This window comes from Dermacentor andersoni, chromosome 1, assembly GCF_023375885.2.
Source record: "Dermacentor andersoni chromosome 1, qqDerAnde1_hic_scaffold, whole genome shotgun sequence".
Lineage (NCBI taxonomy): Eukaryota > Metazoa > Arthropoda > Arachnida > Ixodida > Ixodidae > Dermacentor > Dermacentor andersoni.
The window spans coordinates 232,575,566-232,594,032 of NC_092814.1; the positions used below are offsets into that span (position 1 = coordinate 232,575,566).

General features: G+C 41.0%; 1 protein-coding gene across 1 annotated transcript in view; it reads right to left on the bottom strand.

Annotated features, from left to right (window-relative positions):
• Positions 1-964: 964 nt before the first annotated feature.
• The window catches only part of Cds (CDP-diacylglycerol synthase), a 28,005-nt gene continuing 10,502 nt past the window's right edge, over positions 965-18,467 (bottom strand). Inside the window, exons 5-11 of the mRNA XM_050196722.2 lie at positions 17,870-17,989; positions 17,699-17,781; positions 14,848-15,004; positions 11,930-12,082; positions 9,779-9,910; positions 4,072-4,175; positions 965-3,917 (exon numbers count right to left, since the gene is read on the bottom strand). Coding sequence (XP_050052679.1) covers positions 3,800-3,917; positions 4,072-4,175; positions 9,779-9,910; positions 11,930-12,082; positions 14,848-15,004; positions 17,699-17,781; positions 17,870-17,989 — 867 coding nt within the window. The 3' untranslated portion in view covers positions 965-3,799. The remainder of the gene's footprint in view (positions 3,918-4,071; positions 4,176-9,778; positions 9,911-11,929; positions 12,083-14,847; positions 15,005-17,698; positions 17,782-17,869; positions 17,990-18,467) is intronic.

Consider the following 18,467-nt stretch of genomic DNA (forward strand, 5'->3'; position numbering starts at 1 on the left):
TAATGAAATTAGTCTCCCTGTTGCACGTAGGATAATAATACTATTTGGCTGATATTAATGATAGCACTGACTAGCGACTAAGCAGGTCTTTTTACCATCAGAAAGCGTTGTAGGCTCCCCTCCCCCCTTAAAGTTTCATTAGTCGTTTTATTACCATTAATGTGCATTACAACGTAAAGAAAGCTCATGTTAAAAAGCAGTGTTGCTTTCACGTCAATACATGGAATGGCAAAACAGCAATGATGCTCACTGCATAGCAACACACTAAAATTGCTTTTGTATTTATTTGAGTTCACAATTCTCTCCGTCAGCTACAAGATGCTGTAAACTTTTTGTGCTCTGAAGGAGTGTCAGTACAGCAAGAAGAGAAACCAGATAGTCACAAGAGTGTTTCGCATTGAACGACTTCGTTTGGCTAGTCAAATGAGAACAGCACAAGAGACAGCTTGACAAGCCCTATCAAAGGTGCATCAACATTGTTGCAGAAATTATTCAACAGTTCTGAAGGCACGATTTATGGCAAGACTGCCTTTATAAAATAATTCTTTTAACTGAACCACACTTGTTTTCAGCTTCTCTCATATTCTTGCATTCTCACTACTATGCCAATGATGATGAAACCACTGCCCTTTGAAGCGTGTGATTACGATAGTATCAGGCCAAAAAAGAAAAATGCACTCAGTTATCACAGTATGCAGCATAGGACTACACAGACATTGCCAAAATGCCTAGAAAAAGATATCCATTGCATTTTGCGTATATATGCTGCAAGATTAGCAGCAGGTAAGCTTTCTGCTGCACTAAAATAATCTCTGGCTTCAAAATAGGCTTTCAGTTGCTTCAACAGTCCTTAATGTTCTAACAATATTACAGGCAAATGTTTAAAACAGACAGCTTTTTTTATTCTGTATTTCACCTACACATGACCATTCTACTGGTGAACCATGAGACAATCAGGACGAAATTTGCTATATCTCTTTATTACTATCTTTGATCCTCAGTAGTGCAGGAAATACTTCACAACCAAGACAAAGGTTTCATCAATGCAAACACCACACTAAGAAATAGTGCATTAACAACATGGCAACAAGAACGACTGCTGAAGACATGGAAACGGCCAACATTTCTGTGCACTCCAGATGCCTGGGACACTAACTCTGAAATATCTGAACGTGGCAATATAATGGAACAAGCATCACATTGTACTGGTATATGAACATTTACAGGGTGTCATGTGTAATGTGGGCCAAGATCAAAAATAGTGGACAGATCAGTCAGACGTATCAGATAAGATGTGACATACTAATATATCATTCTTTTAATTATTATTATAAACAGATTAGTTAAAGTGGTCCAAGAACCAGAAGAATTTCAACAAACATAATGTGACAATTGAAATACTAAGCTGTATCATGACTACCTGGAAAAGGAAGTTTTCAAGAAACCTACGTCGCATACTTAAGGGTACCTACTACAGACAATATCATGGTGTACAAGCCTACATCCACTAGAACCACATTGAAGTCTGCGGTGCTAAGCTGTTTTTTCACACTATTTGAAACATGGAAATCTCCCTGAAATTTTCTAAAGAACTATAGTATTAGTCCTTTCATTTGAGATCCAACAACTTTCTAATGGAGTCATCTTTATCTATATATATTCAGTTCTTAATCTTTTAAAGATACCACAAGGTCTGCAGCAAAACTAAAACGAGCTGCAGAACTTCACACATGGGGAAAATGCTAATATTTCCGAAGCTTGGTCCATTTTACTGATGATACACCTGCATGTGCATTTTTATATTATGCGACTCTGAAGTACTACTGTGTGAAGCACCCTGCTCATGTTTAGGCTGTTAAAGTAGGCAACCTAGGCTCTTATCTTCAGCCGACAGCACTGCACTTGCCCTCTCGTAGTATTGCCAGCATCCTTATCAAACAAACTTGCATGGCACCATGTGATCCATGAGTTTTATTTTAAGAACAGAAATGGTGGGATTAGTCTGTGTGCATAGACAACCACACCACCATAAATAAAAGCAGCACAAAAAGTTCACTCTACCATATGTCACATAAATAAGGGAAATGCCCATGTCCAGATATAGTATTAGCTGCACCATGGCAATCACAGAGTCAAAGCAACAGCTAGCAAAAATGAAGTATTACAACATCTGTTCTGAAATACTGCCAGCAACCATGGCTGTACGTGTTCATTACACACTCAAAAACAACTGTTACCAATGCATTAGTGTCAACAATGCATAGCTTTTGGATCTTCATGAAACGTCACATGCTAATGGAGTAAAAATGTTTTCTATTCACGTCTCGTTTGCAGTACTGTAAGCCACCTGTCTTCCTTAGTGAGGGCATCAGGAAATACAGTAAATTGTACATAATGCACATGCTTCTGCTTCCACAAAGCTCCTCCGGGTGTGTGCTTTTGAACTGATTTCCTCTGATAAGAGGTGTATTATCGACTAGGAATGTGCACCTCTACAGCAGCTGACATGTCAAAAACATCAAGTTGAATGCAAGCTTCACAAAAGTGCACCAAAAAAATAAAGCAACATGGAATGCAGCAAACATGAAACATTGGCACGTATAGCATAACAAAACAAGTATTGGCTCACAGAAAAGCAGTACTGCATGCTGCGACATGTATTTCCTGGAGCTTGTGTACCTTTATTGAAGTAGCCAAGATTGCCCAACACCCAAATAAAAATAATGTTAGTTAGATATGAGAAGTTACAGTCAATGAATGAACAACACAAACAAAAGCTTCCAAGTTTCAGAGCAAATGTGCTTGTACTTTTACTGCCACATTGTATTTAACAAGGCTGCCTCTTCTTTCAACACACCGTAGCACAACATATACACTTTTTGGCATCATAATTACCCATTTGTAATCAATCTTTAATGAGCATCCAAGAATACCATGCTGCATATTTTACATTACTGCACTGTCATTTGTAAAAGCAAATTAAAGCAAATTAGAAGTGTACATGCTGCGTATGAACGCTGCCACATTGCTTAAATTTACCTCCGCACAAGTATAATGGTTCCAACATTGGTAAAGTCTGAAATGGATGCACCCACAATTGCATGGTACATCTTTGTTGTCAAAGCAAGAGATCCATGCATTTGACCAACTACATCAGAACATCCTGTAGAACTTCTGGGTTTGATGCAACTTCAAGACTTGTGAGCAAACTAAAGAACTAAAACACACATCACAATTAGACATACAATTAACTGTGTAGAATACGCTGTAGCATACGGTTTCACAAGACGAATGAGTAAGTGCATAAAAAAAATGGAATGCGCAACACCCAGCCAGAAGAAACGCCAAGCAAGTCAACCTGCCAAGCACCGTTGCCATTATAGGCATAGCAGATCCTACACAAGTGGGAGTAATTCATTTAGGAGCACATTATGCCAACTGCTGATACCAAAGAATATGACAGAACACCTGAAGTAAAACTTGGAGCCTTTTTAAATGCATCGAAATAGTATTCTGACTCAAGCACACATATGACAGCTTTTTGGTCCATGATTTCCTTTGCACCTTGGATAGTATGTTATATACTCCCACATCGATGCGTTGACTGTTGGTGGTTTCCTCAATTTACGAGTGACCGCAACAGCTGAAAAGCTCTACTACAGCCAATTTTCAAAAAGCAGGAAAGAGTGTGGGAGGGGGGTGGCAGGGCAATGAACCTTAAGTATAGAACAAGGTAGTGATGCCCACAACATGAGTGACTAGTTCAGTAGCGACTGTTGCTTCCTTGATGGTGCTCCCTTTAGGAAGGGAGCAGGCCCCGTGCTATCAGTGTGTCCCGCAAGCTGCCAAAAATCTGCAGCTGTACTTCTGGCTTCATCAGGTAGATCTGTTGCAGAATCTTCTGCTGGTTTGGAGCCCTGTGAAAGTAAACAAATCTGATTATTCATTAGCCTGCAATACCTGCCTTTTTGGAATACTTAAAATTTTCACATAAGAAATACAGAACTGAGCTGAAATGATTGCAATGCCATTAAAACAGAACAGAACAGCACATACAAATAGCCAACATACCTGATAAAACTGTGATAGTAAACATTCACAAAGGAAGCCATCAAAATCTGGCAGTCAAAACGATCCATTATGCCTCCATGGCCAGGGATGATGTCCCCAAAGTCCTTCAGAGGGAGAAAGACAATAGATGCACAAAATGGCATATATAATACATAGTAAATACACCACATATAGAAGAAACTAGACACCAAAAATTTGCTAAGCTGGAAAGCAGTGCAAAAGTGAAAGACTGGTGAAAATTCCATCTTTGGATATGCAAAGCTGATCCAGGAAACACCACAAAATTTTGGCATCTACCACTTGAATGATTTATGTTAACTGTTCATTGTCTAAAACAATTACATTTAGTTTGAAAACAGAGGAATCAGACAGTAAATACATGTTGGTGCTAGGGCAATAATTTTCTTCTAGTAAGGCTTGAACATTAATGGGGCCATGGCACAGTTGTCAGACCATTCTCAGATTATCATTGTAACTGACCAATATGGTAATACACAAAATGACTGGGCTCTCAGCACACATTTAACTCAAAATTTAAATTTAAACCAGCAGTCGCAAGCCGCCGAGATGCACATGCAAAAACAAAACAACGTATAGCAGTCACAACTGATTTCCAGCTCCTGCCAATCACTTCCGGTGCTTACAGTGCACAAAAGTATGGGCTTTTAGATCAGCTTCCATTACTCCGAGGGAGCTGTTTCCGGAAAGTGCGAGTTCATTTCGTCACCACTCAGTGTTGCAAGACTGCTGTATGGTTCAAAATCGATATAAAATAAATTCGAGTACAAATTTTCTACCACACCGAATTCGCTAAAATTTTGCCAGCCTGCTGTGGGATGTGTATGGTTTAACATGCAAAGCAGGATTCAAGCTCGAAAATTTGGTGTCTGGGCCCCTTTAATGCCTGGTCTGAAATCTACACCTTACCTGGGTGTTCACAATACAACTTCATCATTTTCTGCCAAGAAGAGCAAGCTTTACCAACCCTAGGTGTACAGAAAAAACATTAAGCACTGCTCTTATTATTGTCAATAGGTCGCGGAAGTATACTCTAGGGCTCAAATAACCAAGTTCAAATATGCATTTCTCACTAACTACCTAAATGCAGCAATAACAAGGTGTTGCTTAGACAGCTGTAATGGTCCTTAAGAAAAATAAAATTGCAAGATTTAACATCCCAGAACTGCACTGTAGGTTATGAAGACGCCGTAGTAGAAGGCTACGGATCAATTTTTACCACCTAGGGTTTAACCTTCATACTTGACTTAAGGTGCAAAAAACGAGTCCTTTTCCAGCACTGAGATAGGACAACTAGGTAGGTTGTAAAAGCTTTCTACATTTAAAAAAGATGGTTCCACATATGTCAGTCAGTCCTCGATAAACCTTCACACAAGTGAAATAGCACATCTCGATAAGATGTTTTTCGCTGCAAATCCAACGCTATCAGTGCCCACATGATAAAGTCAGAGCTCGTTTCTATAAGTCTTAGCTTTCGGAGCTTTCATTTTTCTGTGTTTTTGTATGAGCATAGCCGTAACTTTCACAACTTTCTTGAACTATTGGGGGGTTAGGAGTGCACTTGCGCAATGATGTACTTTGCTTTTGATCTCTGTGTCGACTGATAAATAGGCATGTTTTTCCGAAAATAAACTTTAGTCTGAAGTAGCACCCGTCCTGTCTGGTTTTCCTTCTTGTGTCCTCGTTTTTAGTGCTTTAAGTCGAGTATGAATTCTTACGAACTCGCACAAATTTCATTTATTGTAGGTTTAATCTGCACACAAAGCACAGAACATAAATGTTCTTGCATTCCGCCCTCCATCGGAATGTGGCGTTCGCAAACAGAACTCGGGACCTTGTGCTACACAGCGCAATACCATAGCAAATTATCCATTACACCGGGTTGCCCTTAAAAGCTCCAACCTTGATCAACACACGGAAATTTAGCACATTATATTTCTGAAGAATGCTCAGCAATGCTGGAACATTTGTCCCCTGCATATGGTCACACCCATGGCATTAAAATTTTGTAACCATAACCTTGCAATTATTCTGTAAAATACGCTTACAACTCTTTTGCAGCTTTTTCATACAATGGCCAACAAACACTCTTCTTCAATAAAGTAAGCAGTACCACTTCAACAATGTCATGCAAATTATGCTCCAATTTAAAAATGTACAGGATATGGAACTACATTTAGGAGCTTCATGGTAAACATGGAACCAAATTATGCGGATTAACCCCTTCTGTGCCACTATTCTGAATTCTGATAACGAATGGCCAAATCTTTTTACAGTGGAATTCTTTATGAAAAACAATGTCAATTTATTTATACACTGTTTATTTATATAAAATGTTAAGCTTTATCATAAATTAAAGCTAAACAGCAGTATACAAGAAAATGAAAGAAACTGAAAAGTATTGTGAATGAAAAAAAAAAAATGGGAACTGCATGAAAATGAGAAGTATCATTGACAAGCTGTGCTTGTCCTTGGGTGTTTTTACCAGGAGCATGCAAATGAACCCCACTCGTCTATGGCAGGGAAGAGGTTATTGCCTTAGGACAATTAAAATATCTATATACAGGGTGTCCCAGCTATCATGCATTGCATTTTTTAAAAAAATACAGGACATTCTATGCAAAAATAACCAAGTGCCTATTGTTCACAGTTGAGTAGAGTAGCCGCCAGTAACTTTTTTGATAATGCCATTCAAATTGATAATTAGCTACTTTCTTATTTATTGCTCTGAATGCTGCAATGTCGTCAATGAAGAATTTGTAGGAAATTGAAACTCAAAGCTGGCATGTTTTCAGTCACGTACGTTTTGCCTGTTTATTTTATCTGGCCGATAAAGAAAGCCTGCGAAAAATGAAAAATGTCACGTGACTAACCGTCCGCCTGCATCAAAAAGCAGCGCCCTCAAACAAGCTCGATAGCAGTTAGTGGCAGAGCTGGCGCATTATCTAGCGCCAGATCTGCCCCGCCTGTGAAAGCGTGACGCGGCAGATCGCCAGGTAAAGAACCATGATCAAGAGATACAAGAACCATAAAATTCCTTAATGTGGCGCAGAATTCAGCCCAGCTGATTCACCCTGCCCACCAAAACAGTTCCAGTTACTCAGGAAAAGTAACTGCCACCAGCTGACAAAGACTGTTGGAAACATTTGAGGAAAATTGTTTAAGACGAAAACAACAAGACTACTTTTAATAATCAATCAAGCGATGAATTTTATTAACATTCCCAAGAACAACCTGGTGGTCTTTGTACCGACGCTTGTGAGAAATGGAATAACATACATACACAGGTATACAGGGTAATCATTCTTAAGTTTTTCGGAATTTAAAAATATTGCCTGTGGCAGATCGCATAATTCTTGTCCTTCAGCTGGATTATCTGAAGAAGTGGATATTACTAGCACGATAAATCAAAACACACTCAACTAATTAACAAAAATTCAAAAATTCATTATATTACAGCACATATTGCGACTTATGAATTGTAGCCGGTGAGTTTGCAAGGTGTATCCATTTCGAACGAAGTTTCAGGATGACACCAGTTTCAAGGCATTCATTCCAAAATTGTGTGAAAAAATACCTGGATGTTCCATTTACTTCTGTGCTTCAGTGCATAAAACAGCGTTTTCATTAAAAAGTAAAGGGAACAACGGAGCATTTTTATCACAAGTTTTTGACAACGCTATATCGAAACCGGTGCCATTCTCAGAATTTGCTCCAAGTCAATATGCCTTGCAAACTCACTAGCTACAATTCGTAAATTGCAATATGTGCTGTAAATTACTTCATAAAACTTAAGTGAATTTCATTTGGTTAATTAACAAAAAAAATTAGTCAAATATGCATTTCAATTTCTCATGTGAATAATGCCCGCCTTGTCAAGTAATCCAGCTCAAGGACTATAGCCGTGCTACCTGCTGCAGGTGATTTTTGAAAATTCTGTATGATCTAAAAATAAAAGAAATGCCATATAGGTAGCTTATAGTTCCAGTTGCGACTCTTAAGGACACAGTACGTTCGTTCTTGATCATGATGCTTCATATGTTTCCCTATTGCTGTTATGAACATCAAAACTATGGATTATGAAATAAGCACAAATATATAACACAATACTGCTGAAAACATATTAGTTAAGTGTATATGCAAAGTTTGATCGATGACTCTGGCCTCAGATTAATAAACGTCTGAAGAGAGCAGTCACAACGCAGTGGAGGGTTGTCGCAGGGTACTACACTGTCATTCGGGAAAATGGCGTCGGCTGTTATTTCCAGAGCGCTAAAAATCTAAGATCTTGCACTTGCCAAAACAGGCGAGGTTATTGGTGCTGAATGTGCTTAATGCAGTCAAGAAATAATTTAGGAAGAGTGCTAGTATGAGCACAGTTATCAAGAGAGCCGCATTGCTCACAAACACCAGCAAGTGCTGCCTGTACCAGTGGGTCTCCAAACAAATAGAGACAGCAGGGTGGCAACCAGACACCAAGCAGATGATGCAGCATAAACATATCATATGGTACCATTTGACTGGTTCCTACCGCACTCCAACTCGGTTTGCAACAATGTGGAGCCCTCTCAATGATGGAGCCAAACAAAGCCTGCCCCAGCTGAACATGCTTGCTCTCAGGGCAATCGGAGTAGCCACATGATCAACTTTCTGTCGTATCTCAGTTGCACTCCCAGGGTGAAGATGAGAGCACCTCCGAGCACTCTAGGCAGCAGCGCAGTGCTCTGAATGAACCAGGCGAATGTATTCTGAGCGCTTGAAAGCGACCAGTCAAATGTATCATTATATTTGCACCTGCTATTGGCTAAGGAGGTTGTGAGGAACTACTGAAATGGAGTACAGAAAATGTCCACTGTCGTGTTCATCTAAATACAGGTTATGATACATAGCACCGATGAATCTCTTGCATCAACATACATGCAATTCAGAAAACGCGGTTCGATGATGCAGCAAGCAGACAACGTGGCACAGATGAACACATCTTAGGGGGCATTTGCTCCTCCTATTAACTAAGGAGCCCTGCAGCTTTCACAGCAATGCAAGGAAGTGCTGACATAGAGTGTAAGTGGACCTGTACACAGTGCAAGATGCTCAAATTGATACAACTGTGCACAGGTATCCATTGAGAAACATTCAAATTGTGTTTAAGGAGAAAATGCTCAACTTAAAGATTTCTTTTTCTTTTTTTACAAGCCTCCCAGCTTCTGGCTGCCACATGAATTTTACCACAAGCAATGCTTGCTTCCAAGCAAGCTTCCAAGCAAGTTCTACAAAATTGGAGCAGTATTCTCCCTTTTCACTTTCTGGATATCAATTTCAGTATATGCCGAATGGCTAAGCCAACAGGCAGAACACCTGTCACTAGAGCGAAGTGTCAAACCAGATACCATGCCACACAAAAATGAAAGTATCCCTGAAAGTGATCAATTGAGAATGTGGCTCCCCCCAAAATGTAAAATTCAGGCAATAAAACACAGTTTGCAACATATATGACAGCTGCTTCGATGGATGTAGTATCACATAATGCTCTTTACAAAATGTTCTGTCTTGAAGGGGCCCTGCAGCACTTTTTGAGCTGGTTAAATAAACTTATGTCACTAGACAATACTGTTGGGAACATCCGAGTAATGAAAACTGTTGCAGGGCCCCTTTAATGAATTTGGATGTCAATGGCATGTGACTGCCGTACCTTAATCTTGAAGGCCCTCTTGAAACCGCTGGCAAAGAATCCTCCAAAAGGTCCAATGATGGAGCTGAACAATGAGAAGCTCAACGAGTGAAGTACAAAAGGATAGAGTGTGATGGTAGTCTTCAAGTGCAACTGCAAAAACAATGAAGTGCATAAGCAAAGGCATTCTTCATATCATAAAGGACAAAAGAACAGTCCTGCACACACTACAATATGTCAATCAGCATGCACAGTTTCACCGAACAACATGGTATGAGCAGGACACTTGCGTGCTGGTATGCATATATTATGTTGACTACAGTTGAACCTCATAGTAATGAAACTAAATGTCATAAAAAAATTACAACTCAAATAAACAACTCAAATAAAATTTCTAGAGGTGTGCAAACATGCCATATTTTGAATAAGAATAAAATAGCATTGGCTATTTTATTTATATTTGTGTTCGATCCAAAAATTCAGTATTCTAAATTACTGAATGTGATTAACAACTGATTTTTTGGACATGCCTCATAATTCAAACGCCTTTGTGGCACCGCCACGTACCCTTAGAGCCAATTTATAAGGATGTTTGCAATTTCAGGTGCTGAAATCCTTCGCAGTATGATTTTTCAGACTTTCTGCCATGACCACAGGTCCGAAAAGGCATTAATTGAAGACACCATGGCCGCCATTTCGATTATTTCACAGCCTCTAACCCGCACTCTTGCATACTGATTCGCTGGCAGCTGTAGTTGTCTTTTAGTGCTGTCATTAGGCCTAGCTGCTTCGACGTTCGCTATCAAGGTTTTTTGCTGTTCGGTGCTGTGTTTTTCATTTAAAGGATTCAACACAGTTGGCAATGGCACCGGTTCCGTCATCCTTGCCAACAGCATTGCAGTGCAGAAAGCACAGCAAAAGTCAAGTCTTTCCCCATTCGCACAATCATCAAAAGCTAATAACGACCTTTGGTCACACAACATACTCAACAAAGGCAGTCACATTGTGCATTAGCTTATGTTTGCTTTTCTATGTTGCAATGAAAACTAGTCGCTGACTTATTTTTCAGATGTGACGGGAGTCACCGAATGACTGAAAAATCAGGCAGTTTGAAAAAAAAAAAAAAAAAAAACCTTCGCAAGAAAAAGTTGTCTTACAACACTTTATTCAGCCAACAGATGAAAAGATTGCTAACAGACTTTTTCATGCAACACCAATAACACGAAAGCACAATTCCAACTAAAATGAATGGAAAAATTATTTTAATACAATCATGCTAGCTTGAATAGTCACAAATTTGGTTTAGTTTGCCTTATCATGTGTGGGGAACAGCTACCAGTATATAATTATCAAAGAGGTAGAGAAATACACCTGATAGTAGATGCAGTTTTTCTTAACTTTAAGAAAAAACAGCAAGGCATGTTTTTCTATAGCATCCCAGTGCCTCCTCATTTTGGTGTTCCCATTTTGTGGATGATTTTTTGCCTATCTACCTGTGATAGGTCTACTGTATTAACTCTTGCAAATGTACTCTCCATTGTACACAGAGTGAAACTAGCTATCAGTGTTTCAGAATATATCTGATATTTATTTATGAAAGAAGAAACATGAGTACTGGTCATTAAAATTTATTTGAAAACAATTTATTTGAAAGCAAGTTCTAAGCCCACAATTGCACTCTCTATAGATTGAGAAAGGCAAAAAATTACATCTTTCCCAAGTTAACTGCCTGTAAGAAGTTAAAAAGTAAAAAAAAAGCCTGTACATGAAAGGCAACATTTTACTGTTTTAAGCCACATATCAGAAAGTCAAGCCACATAAGAAATCACACTTCTGAAAAAAAAAAGAAAAAACATCGTTTATCACTGGCTTAAATTTTATAACACAACTATCTAAAATAATAAAATATTGGTTTCTGAGGTGTATGCTCTCAGTGATACAGCTGCTTAGTGGCACGAGCTCCAGTCCCTAAATATAAACTTGCACTAACAGCACAATCAATGTGCCAGTTTACATTTCACTTGAACAGGCTTGTGATGCTTCAGCTGGTCCAAATTTTCAAATGGATACCTACTAACATACAAACTGCCCACAAAAACTGACAACACATGCAAAAGTACAGGAGTAAAGTGACACAGGCAAAGTGTAATATAAATGCAAGGTGGCACTCACAAGATTGCACACTGTCTCAATCCACTCTGGAAAACCATATTCTGTTGGTTGGAACAGTGGTGAAGGTTCACAGTCCATAGTCATGCGTTCCAACTCTTCAGAGTACTCAATCGGACAGACGAAGTATTTGAACTGGCACAGGTACTGTGATATCTGCAAAAAACGCCTATTACTTAGAGGTGGGCATGAAGACACTTAAAAGAAAGTCATACAGCTCTGTGTTAATTTCCTCAAAAGGTGCCACTTATGCCACAAAATCAGTCATGTGATATGTTCAAAGTCATCTCCTCATGTAATATTCCCAAAAGGTTCCATCGATCTTGGTTCACCTCCAACGCAGGTCTCCTGCGTGCAGTGAGAAGACCTGACCGTAACCTGCTCATTCTGGGCAACTTCAACTGCTTCCATATGACATGGGGCTATTCCAACACCTCTGTGACTGGAAGCAAGCTAGATACCTACTATCATGAGCAATTACTACGTATCTCTGCTCAATGACACCAGAACCAGAACAGGTTAACTCTCGTGAACAGAATAAGACCCTCATCTTGCCTTGGTGCTTGCTCATAAAAGCATCTGGGAAAACACTCGCGATTCCCTCGGCAACAACCACTGCCTTTGAGCCGAAATTAATCAATCCTAATCGCTGAAATTAATGTGTTCCTCGGCAAAACCTGTGGTAACAAAACTCCTCGCAACCGAACCACCTGCATCACAAATTGAACCAAAAAAGCACATATTCAGAAGGATTCCCCAATGACACCACTGACCTAGGGGACTGGGCTTGGGACATCCCTTCTGTTGTTTGTCAGCATTTGTCTTCTATAGCTAACACAGAGGATCATACCTATGTTGACATCCTTTATAATGCCCTATGGAAGAAGTGTCCCAAACTTATAAAAAGATACAGTACAAGCACAAGTCTCTTCATCACTGCATCTTTGAAATCACCCAAGAAAGTCAGGAGTGCACGGAGGAGCTTGCAGCACAGCATTGGAGTCAGATTTGCAAAAAAATGAATGGCCGGATTCACAGGGCTCAAGTCCAAGAACTTGTAGCGGCGTGGCGATGGAGCTGCGCACCACCCCCACAGCCACATAAACAATTCCGCGGGGCGTCCCGCGGGCCTCCCATGAGCGGACCTTCGTGAGTGCTGGACACCAGGCACACGGACACGAGATACGATTGCGCTTGAGTGACTCAAGCCAGCATTCAGCGAAGCACCCACACTTAATTATCTCACTGTGCCTTCCTTCCCAGGACATGCGGACTCCGCCTTGCAAGTGCGCTTGTGCAAGTGCACTTGCACAAGTGCCACTTGTGCATTGTGAGCATCGTTCTTTGCTTCAGCTTCCTCTCTAAGGGGGCAGCAATCTGTAGAGGCGTGGCGATGGAACTGCGCACCACCCCTGCAGCCATAAACAACTCCGCGGGGCGTCCCGCAAGCGGACCTTCATGAGTGCTGGACACCAGGCACACGGACCCATGATCCGACTCACTGCGCCAAATGTCGTCTGCAAGCTCCCTTTTCTGATTACTTTATTTACTGCTTTCCTTTAGCACTAGGTCCGCGCACCGCACTTCTCTCTTCTCCTCTCTCTCTAAAGCTCTCGTCACTTCCGGCGCACTGTGCGCGCCCTTTCAATTCTCTTTCTTCTGAACAGAAATAAACTAGACCTTGATACCGAAAAGACGTGTGTCCGTCTCATTTACCATGGCTCTACAAACTATTTCAATTGCACATGGTTCAATCCAAACCCTATCACACATTTAGGGGTGCAACAGCTGAAATAGGATTGGGAGCAATTTTTGGGGCAGAAAAACCTTAGTTTTGAAGCAGAAATATCAAATTTTGGAGCAGCCTATGAAGAAAGAAAATTCCATTTTGGAGCACAAAATTCCGAATTTGGGGCAGTTTAACAGAGAAGAAATTATGCAGAAACCATCGACGATGATTGTCAATGTAAGCGAATAGGCTGAACAAACGAGCAAGCGACAGTCCCCCATCTCTTTGCTGCACCTTTCTACTCTGCATGTTTCCTCGCCTTCCCTCCTCCAAGTTCAACCACCATCGTACTACCAACCTGCCATGAAAACAGCTGCAAACCCCAAATAAAGCTATTCGCTTTAAAAGGTGCATTGCAACCAGCAAGCAGCATTGCAAAAGCAACACTCTGGGTGCCCAATACCAAGCACACCCACACTACTAGTATACTCTGTCAGTGCCTTACCGTTGATGTGTCTCCATGAGTAGAGATTGGATCGGCAACATTTGACACACGAATGATGATGGCAAAACTGCAGGTTGCCAACACAGATCTTACTTTCTGCTAAATCTAGTCCAGCTAAAAACTTTTGCAGCTAGTCAGGGCATTTTGGTGCAGCGTGGCGAAATTTCAACAAATTTCACACTCTTGGTGCAGCTGCTGCACCCCTGTGCACTCCAAAGATACCAGCTCTAACGTGGCTGCATCACTGCTGAGCTTCTCTGGGAAGTAAAGGGTACCTTCTATCAAGACTTCAACCCTTCCCCACTTTCTCCACCAGTTGCCAACCCGGATCGAGACAAATGAATCAATTCACACTAGCTGAACTTTGTGTTGCTCTTCTACAACTTAGTCACAACACCTCACCTGGCCTTGATGAAATTACACATGCAGTTCAATAATGTCGATAATTGGACTAGTTGGTGTACCATCATCTTGAAAAGGGGGACAGTGCACAAAGGAGAGGAGACGACACAAATGCTGCTCTTCTTTGTGTTGTGTTCTTGCACATTGCCCACCCCACTTTTCAATATTACTATGCAGTTCTGTGTAACCTCTCTCAAGTGCAGGTGTGAAGGTGTTCCTGGGGTTGAACAAAGCAGTTAACGTATCCTTCACTTTGCTTGTCTATCTACAGCAATAGAAACTTACAGCAGCACCAAAGATGACAGTTGCAATGCCTCCACCAACAAAGCCCTCCCAGGTCTTTTTTGGCGACAGCTTGATCAATGGTGTCCGGCCAAAGAAAAAGCCAAACATGTAGGCCATGACATCATTGCAGACAATCATAGACACTGGAGCTATGAACCTGCAAAAGGTGCACACAGACCAGAAGCTGATTGGCACAACATAGCAGCCTAAATGCTGCATTAAAGAAAAATATTTCCACAGTGAAGCAGTTGAGCAACAACTGTGTAGTTCAATATAGTGCCCCACAGAGACAAAGATGTAAAGGAACCAGAGCACTTTTCCCACACTGCAGCAGAAGCAATAATCTGGTCCTGAGATCCATTAAAGGGCTACGCCAAGTCTCAGAGCCTTTTGAATATGGCCAACACAATCAGTACGTGCAATTTGCTTACAAGCTCTTGCATGAACCTGCAGCCACTGCGCTGCCACTAGTCTAAACGTAGGGCATGGTGCTCCCTCACATGTGATCATCTATGCGATTGTCCCTCCCAAAAGACACATGCATGAGCAGAGTCAACAGCTCTCCAAATTTATTGGGGGTACTGTGCGTACAATATTAACACAAGTCAGGGCACACTCTCCTTCTCAGAAAAGCCAGTCTCCCCACCAGTAAAAACATTGGCTCGTCTCTCATCTCAAGTTCAAGCATCCTGCCTGCAGTGCACAAATAGCCAGCAGCAACACAAACAACTTGAGAATATCCATGAAATGCAGAGTGTGCAAAAACTGTCACCAGAAATGTGCTGTGCAACAAGAAAGAGAAAGTGTGGGGGGAGGGCACACAAGCCAGAAGGAGGGAGTAGAGACCTGAACGTCATGTGGATCTTAGGCTTTGATAAGAAAGGCAGAAAGGTTTCAAAGTTTCAGTGTATAATCAAAACTTTCAATGAGGCCTTCAATTATGGATATGAATTTCTTGGGTGCAGTCCAGATGAGTAAAAAGTGCATAAATGCATATCTGCTTTGCGGAACATACATGCGACAACCTTTGGATGCCTTTGTTTTAGGTTCAGTTACTTATCATCGGTAGCACAAACTGCAGTGCTAAGCAGCTGGAGTCTAGTTCACTGGAAGCATGCTGTTCAAAGGTGAAGCCAGTCATATTCATATGCAGGCTCGGATGTCGTGCCACATGCAAGTTTGCACAATGAAAAAAGCTACTGGGGTTCTCACGCAAAATGTGAATGTCACGTTTCATAGTGCCTGTGTATGCTTTAGGCACCAACGTAAGCATGTACAAAGCTCAGAAAGTCTGTGTGCAAATGTCGATGTTTTAGGCTAGCGCGCAGTGATCGTACACATTGCACAAATGCATACGCACTGAGGGAAAGTGCAACAAGACAAGCTGTGGAGTGCCTGGATATGAATTCAGTTATTACATCAACAGTTAGTTGACGAGTGCCTCTCTAACAAATTATAATGCGTAAAAGCAACAAATATACCAAAGAGAAGCCTGATATACCTCTATACACTGCAGCAATAACATGAGGAGATCATACACCGTGTGCCACACAGCTGTGGCCGATGAGGGGCACACTTGCAAAAGACTGTGAAGCACAAGCATGAGGGGATAATTTTTGAAATATTTTTTTTCTTCTTAAATATTTAGATCCAAGTTTAGGGGTGTAGCCTTTACACATGTGTATACATATACGGTAACTCCATCGCTGTATACTTACTCGTACCATCTGGATACTGGTTGGTGCCATGAATCAATTTAGTGGGGGATGAATTTGAAACCATAAAATGAGCTGTAGTTTGGAAGGATGTGCACAGCAGTCTGTATCTGTATATGCTAGGATAGTCATTACTTGTTTATACTCAGGAGCGCCTTTGGTCAATGAAGGAGCTATGTGACAAATGTACAGTGCTCAGCGATTGTAACGCAATACTCGGACAACGTGGCGGCCCGTACTTTCTTGTGCCACCGGTGGGCGCTGGTGACACTGAGATGATGTATTTTTGTGTCACATGAAAGCAGGAATCTTTTTGATGCATCGTAACTGCATTTGGCCTCCTCAGTGGTCACCCAGCGATCACCGGTGGCACAAAAAGCGCCGGCCGCCATGCTGCCCGAGTAACACGTTTCAATCGTTGAGCGCTGTACAGCAACATCTTGCCTTCAAGAGGCCCCACAAAATTGTGAGCCTTGCTTTGCACAATGTGTCTCCTCATCCACTTACATTTCGAGACTCAAGTTTTCCAAATATTATCTAGAAGGAAATCTAGCACCACTGTCCATGCAAGCTTAACAGCATTGTGAAACCATTGTAAGGACACGGAAGATATGGCTTGTCATGAACGTGGCCTGGCCATGGTCAAAACTGTGCAAGCATCATGCAGCTCCATTAGCATGGTAATAAATACCACACGTGCCTCACTCATGAGTGGTATTTATTCACATCAGGAGCACACAAAGCACAAATTGATTGTTATTGCCCGTTTTCGAGAAATATGCATTTTAATGAGTGTAAAAACCACAAAATATTATGTGCAAACTCTGCATTCAAAATGTGATGTACGAACTCCGCATTCAAATTTTCAGAGGTAATAAGTAAATTGTCTTTAGTGTCCTTTTTCATTACTTGCAAGTGCAACAGAATAAAAGTATGAGAAGCAGCAAGTGGCTCATGGGTGCACTCATTTCTGTGCACTGCATAGACAAAGAGAAACTTCAGCCTCAAGCACTTCTATTACTTTCATGCTGAAATTTCACACAGCAGGTTAGTGAATAACTAAGTGGCACTGCTAATGGCTGTTTACAACACTTGCAACAATACTTCACATATGAGATGAAATAATTCTCACTCACCAGATCAAACCTTCAAACATGTTTTGAATGAGAAAGTACGATTGGGTCACGATGATGACTAATGTCACATGTGTCCAGGCAAACTTCAGAGAGAAAAAGGAAGATAAGCAGTTCAAGTCAATGCACTTGCACATATTTCACAAACTTCAAAAGCTTCTTCGACATACTTACCAAAGAGAACTGGCGCATGTAATATTTCTTTACAAGGCTCAGCACAAACCAGATGAAGCCCAGCAAGTACAGGCAAAATGAAATGAAGCGGTGGCAGCGGACAAGAGGCTTCAGTGAGTCCTAATGAAAGCAAAAACACATAAAACTTCAAAAAGTGCCAAGAACAAGAGACAGTAGTGTGAGTGTGTGCGGTGAGGGGTGATTCATATCCCTTCAGTCTGTGAGACTGCCTTTACCGAGCTTCTGGTCAGACAGTGCAGTAGCAAGCAAATAACCATTGCACCCCATCTCTGCACCCAGACCAAACAAGCACTTCTGGCACCCCGTGGCCATAAATTAATGCAAAACACAAAGTTATGCATGAAACAAAAATTCCTTGACAACTAAGAGTAAAAGCACATTGACCACAAAAATGAAAAGCGATAAGCTAAGCATCCTAGGAAACATATTTCACATAACTTTGCAACTACAAGATAATCACATTATGATATCACATAGCTTGGCATGGCAGATAAGGTAACTTTTTTTCAATATTGGTGCATGAAAGTGTCAGGGCTGCAAATGACTATATCAAAAACAATAAAAAAACATCACAATG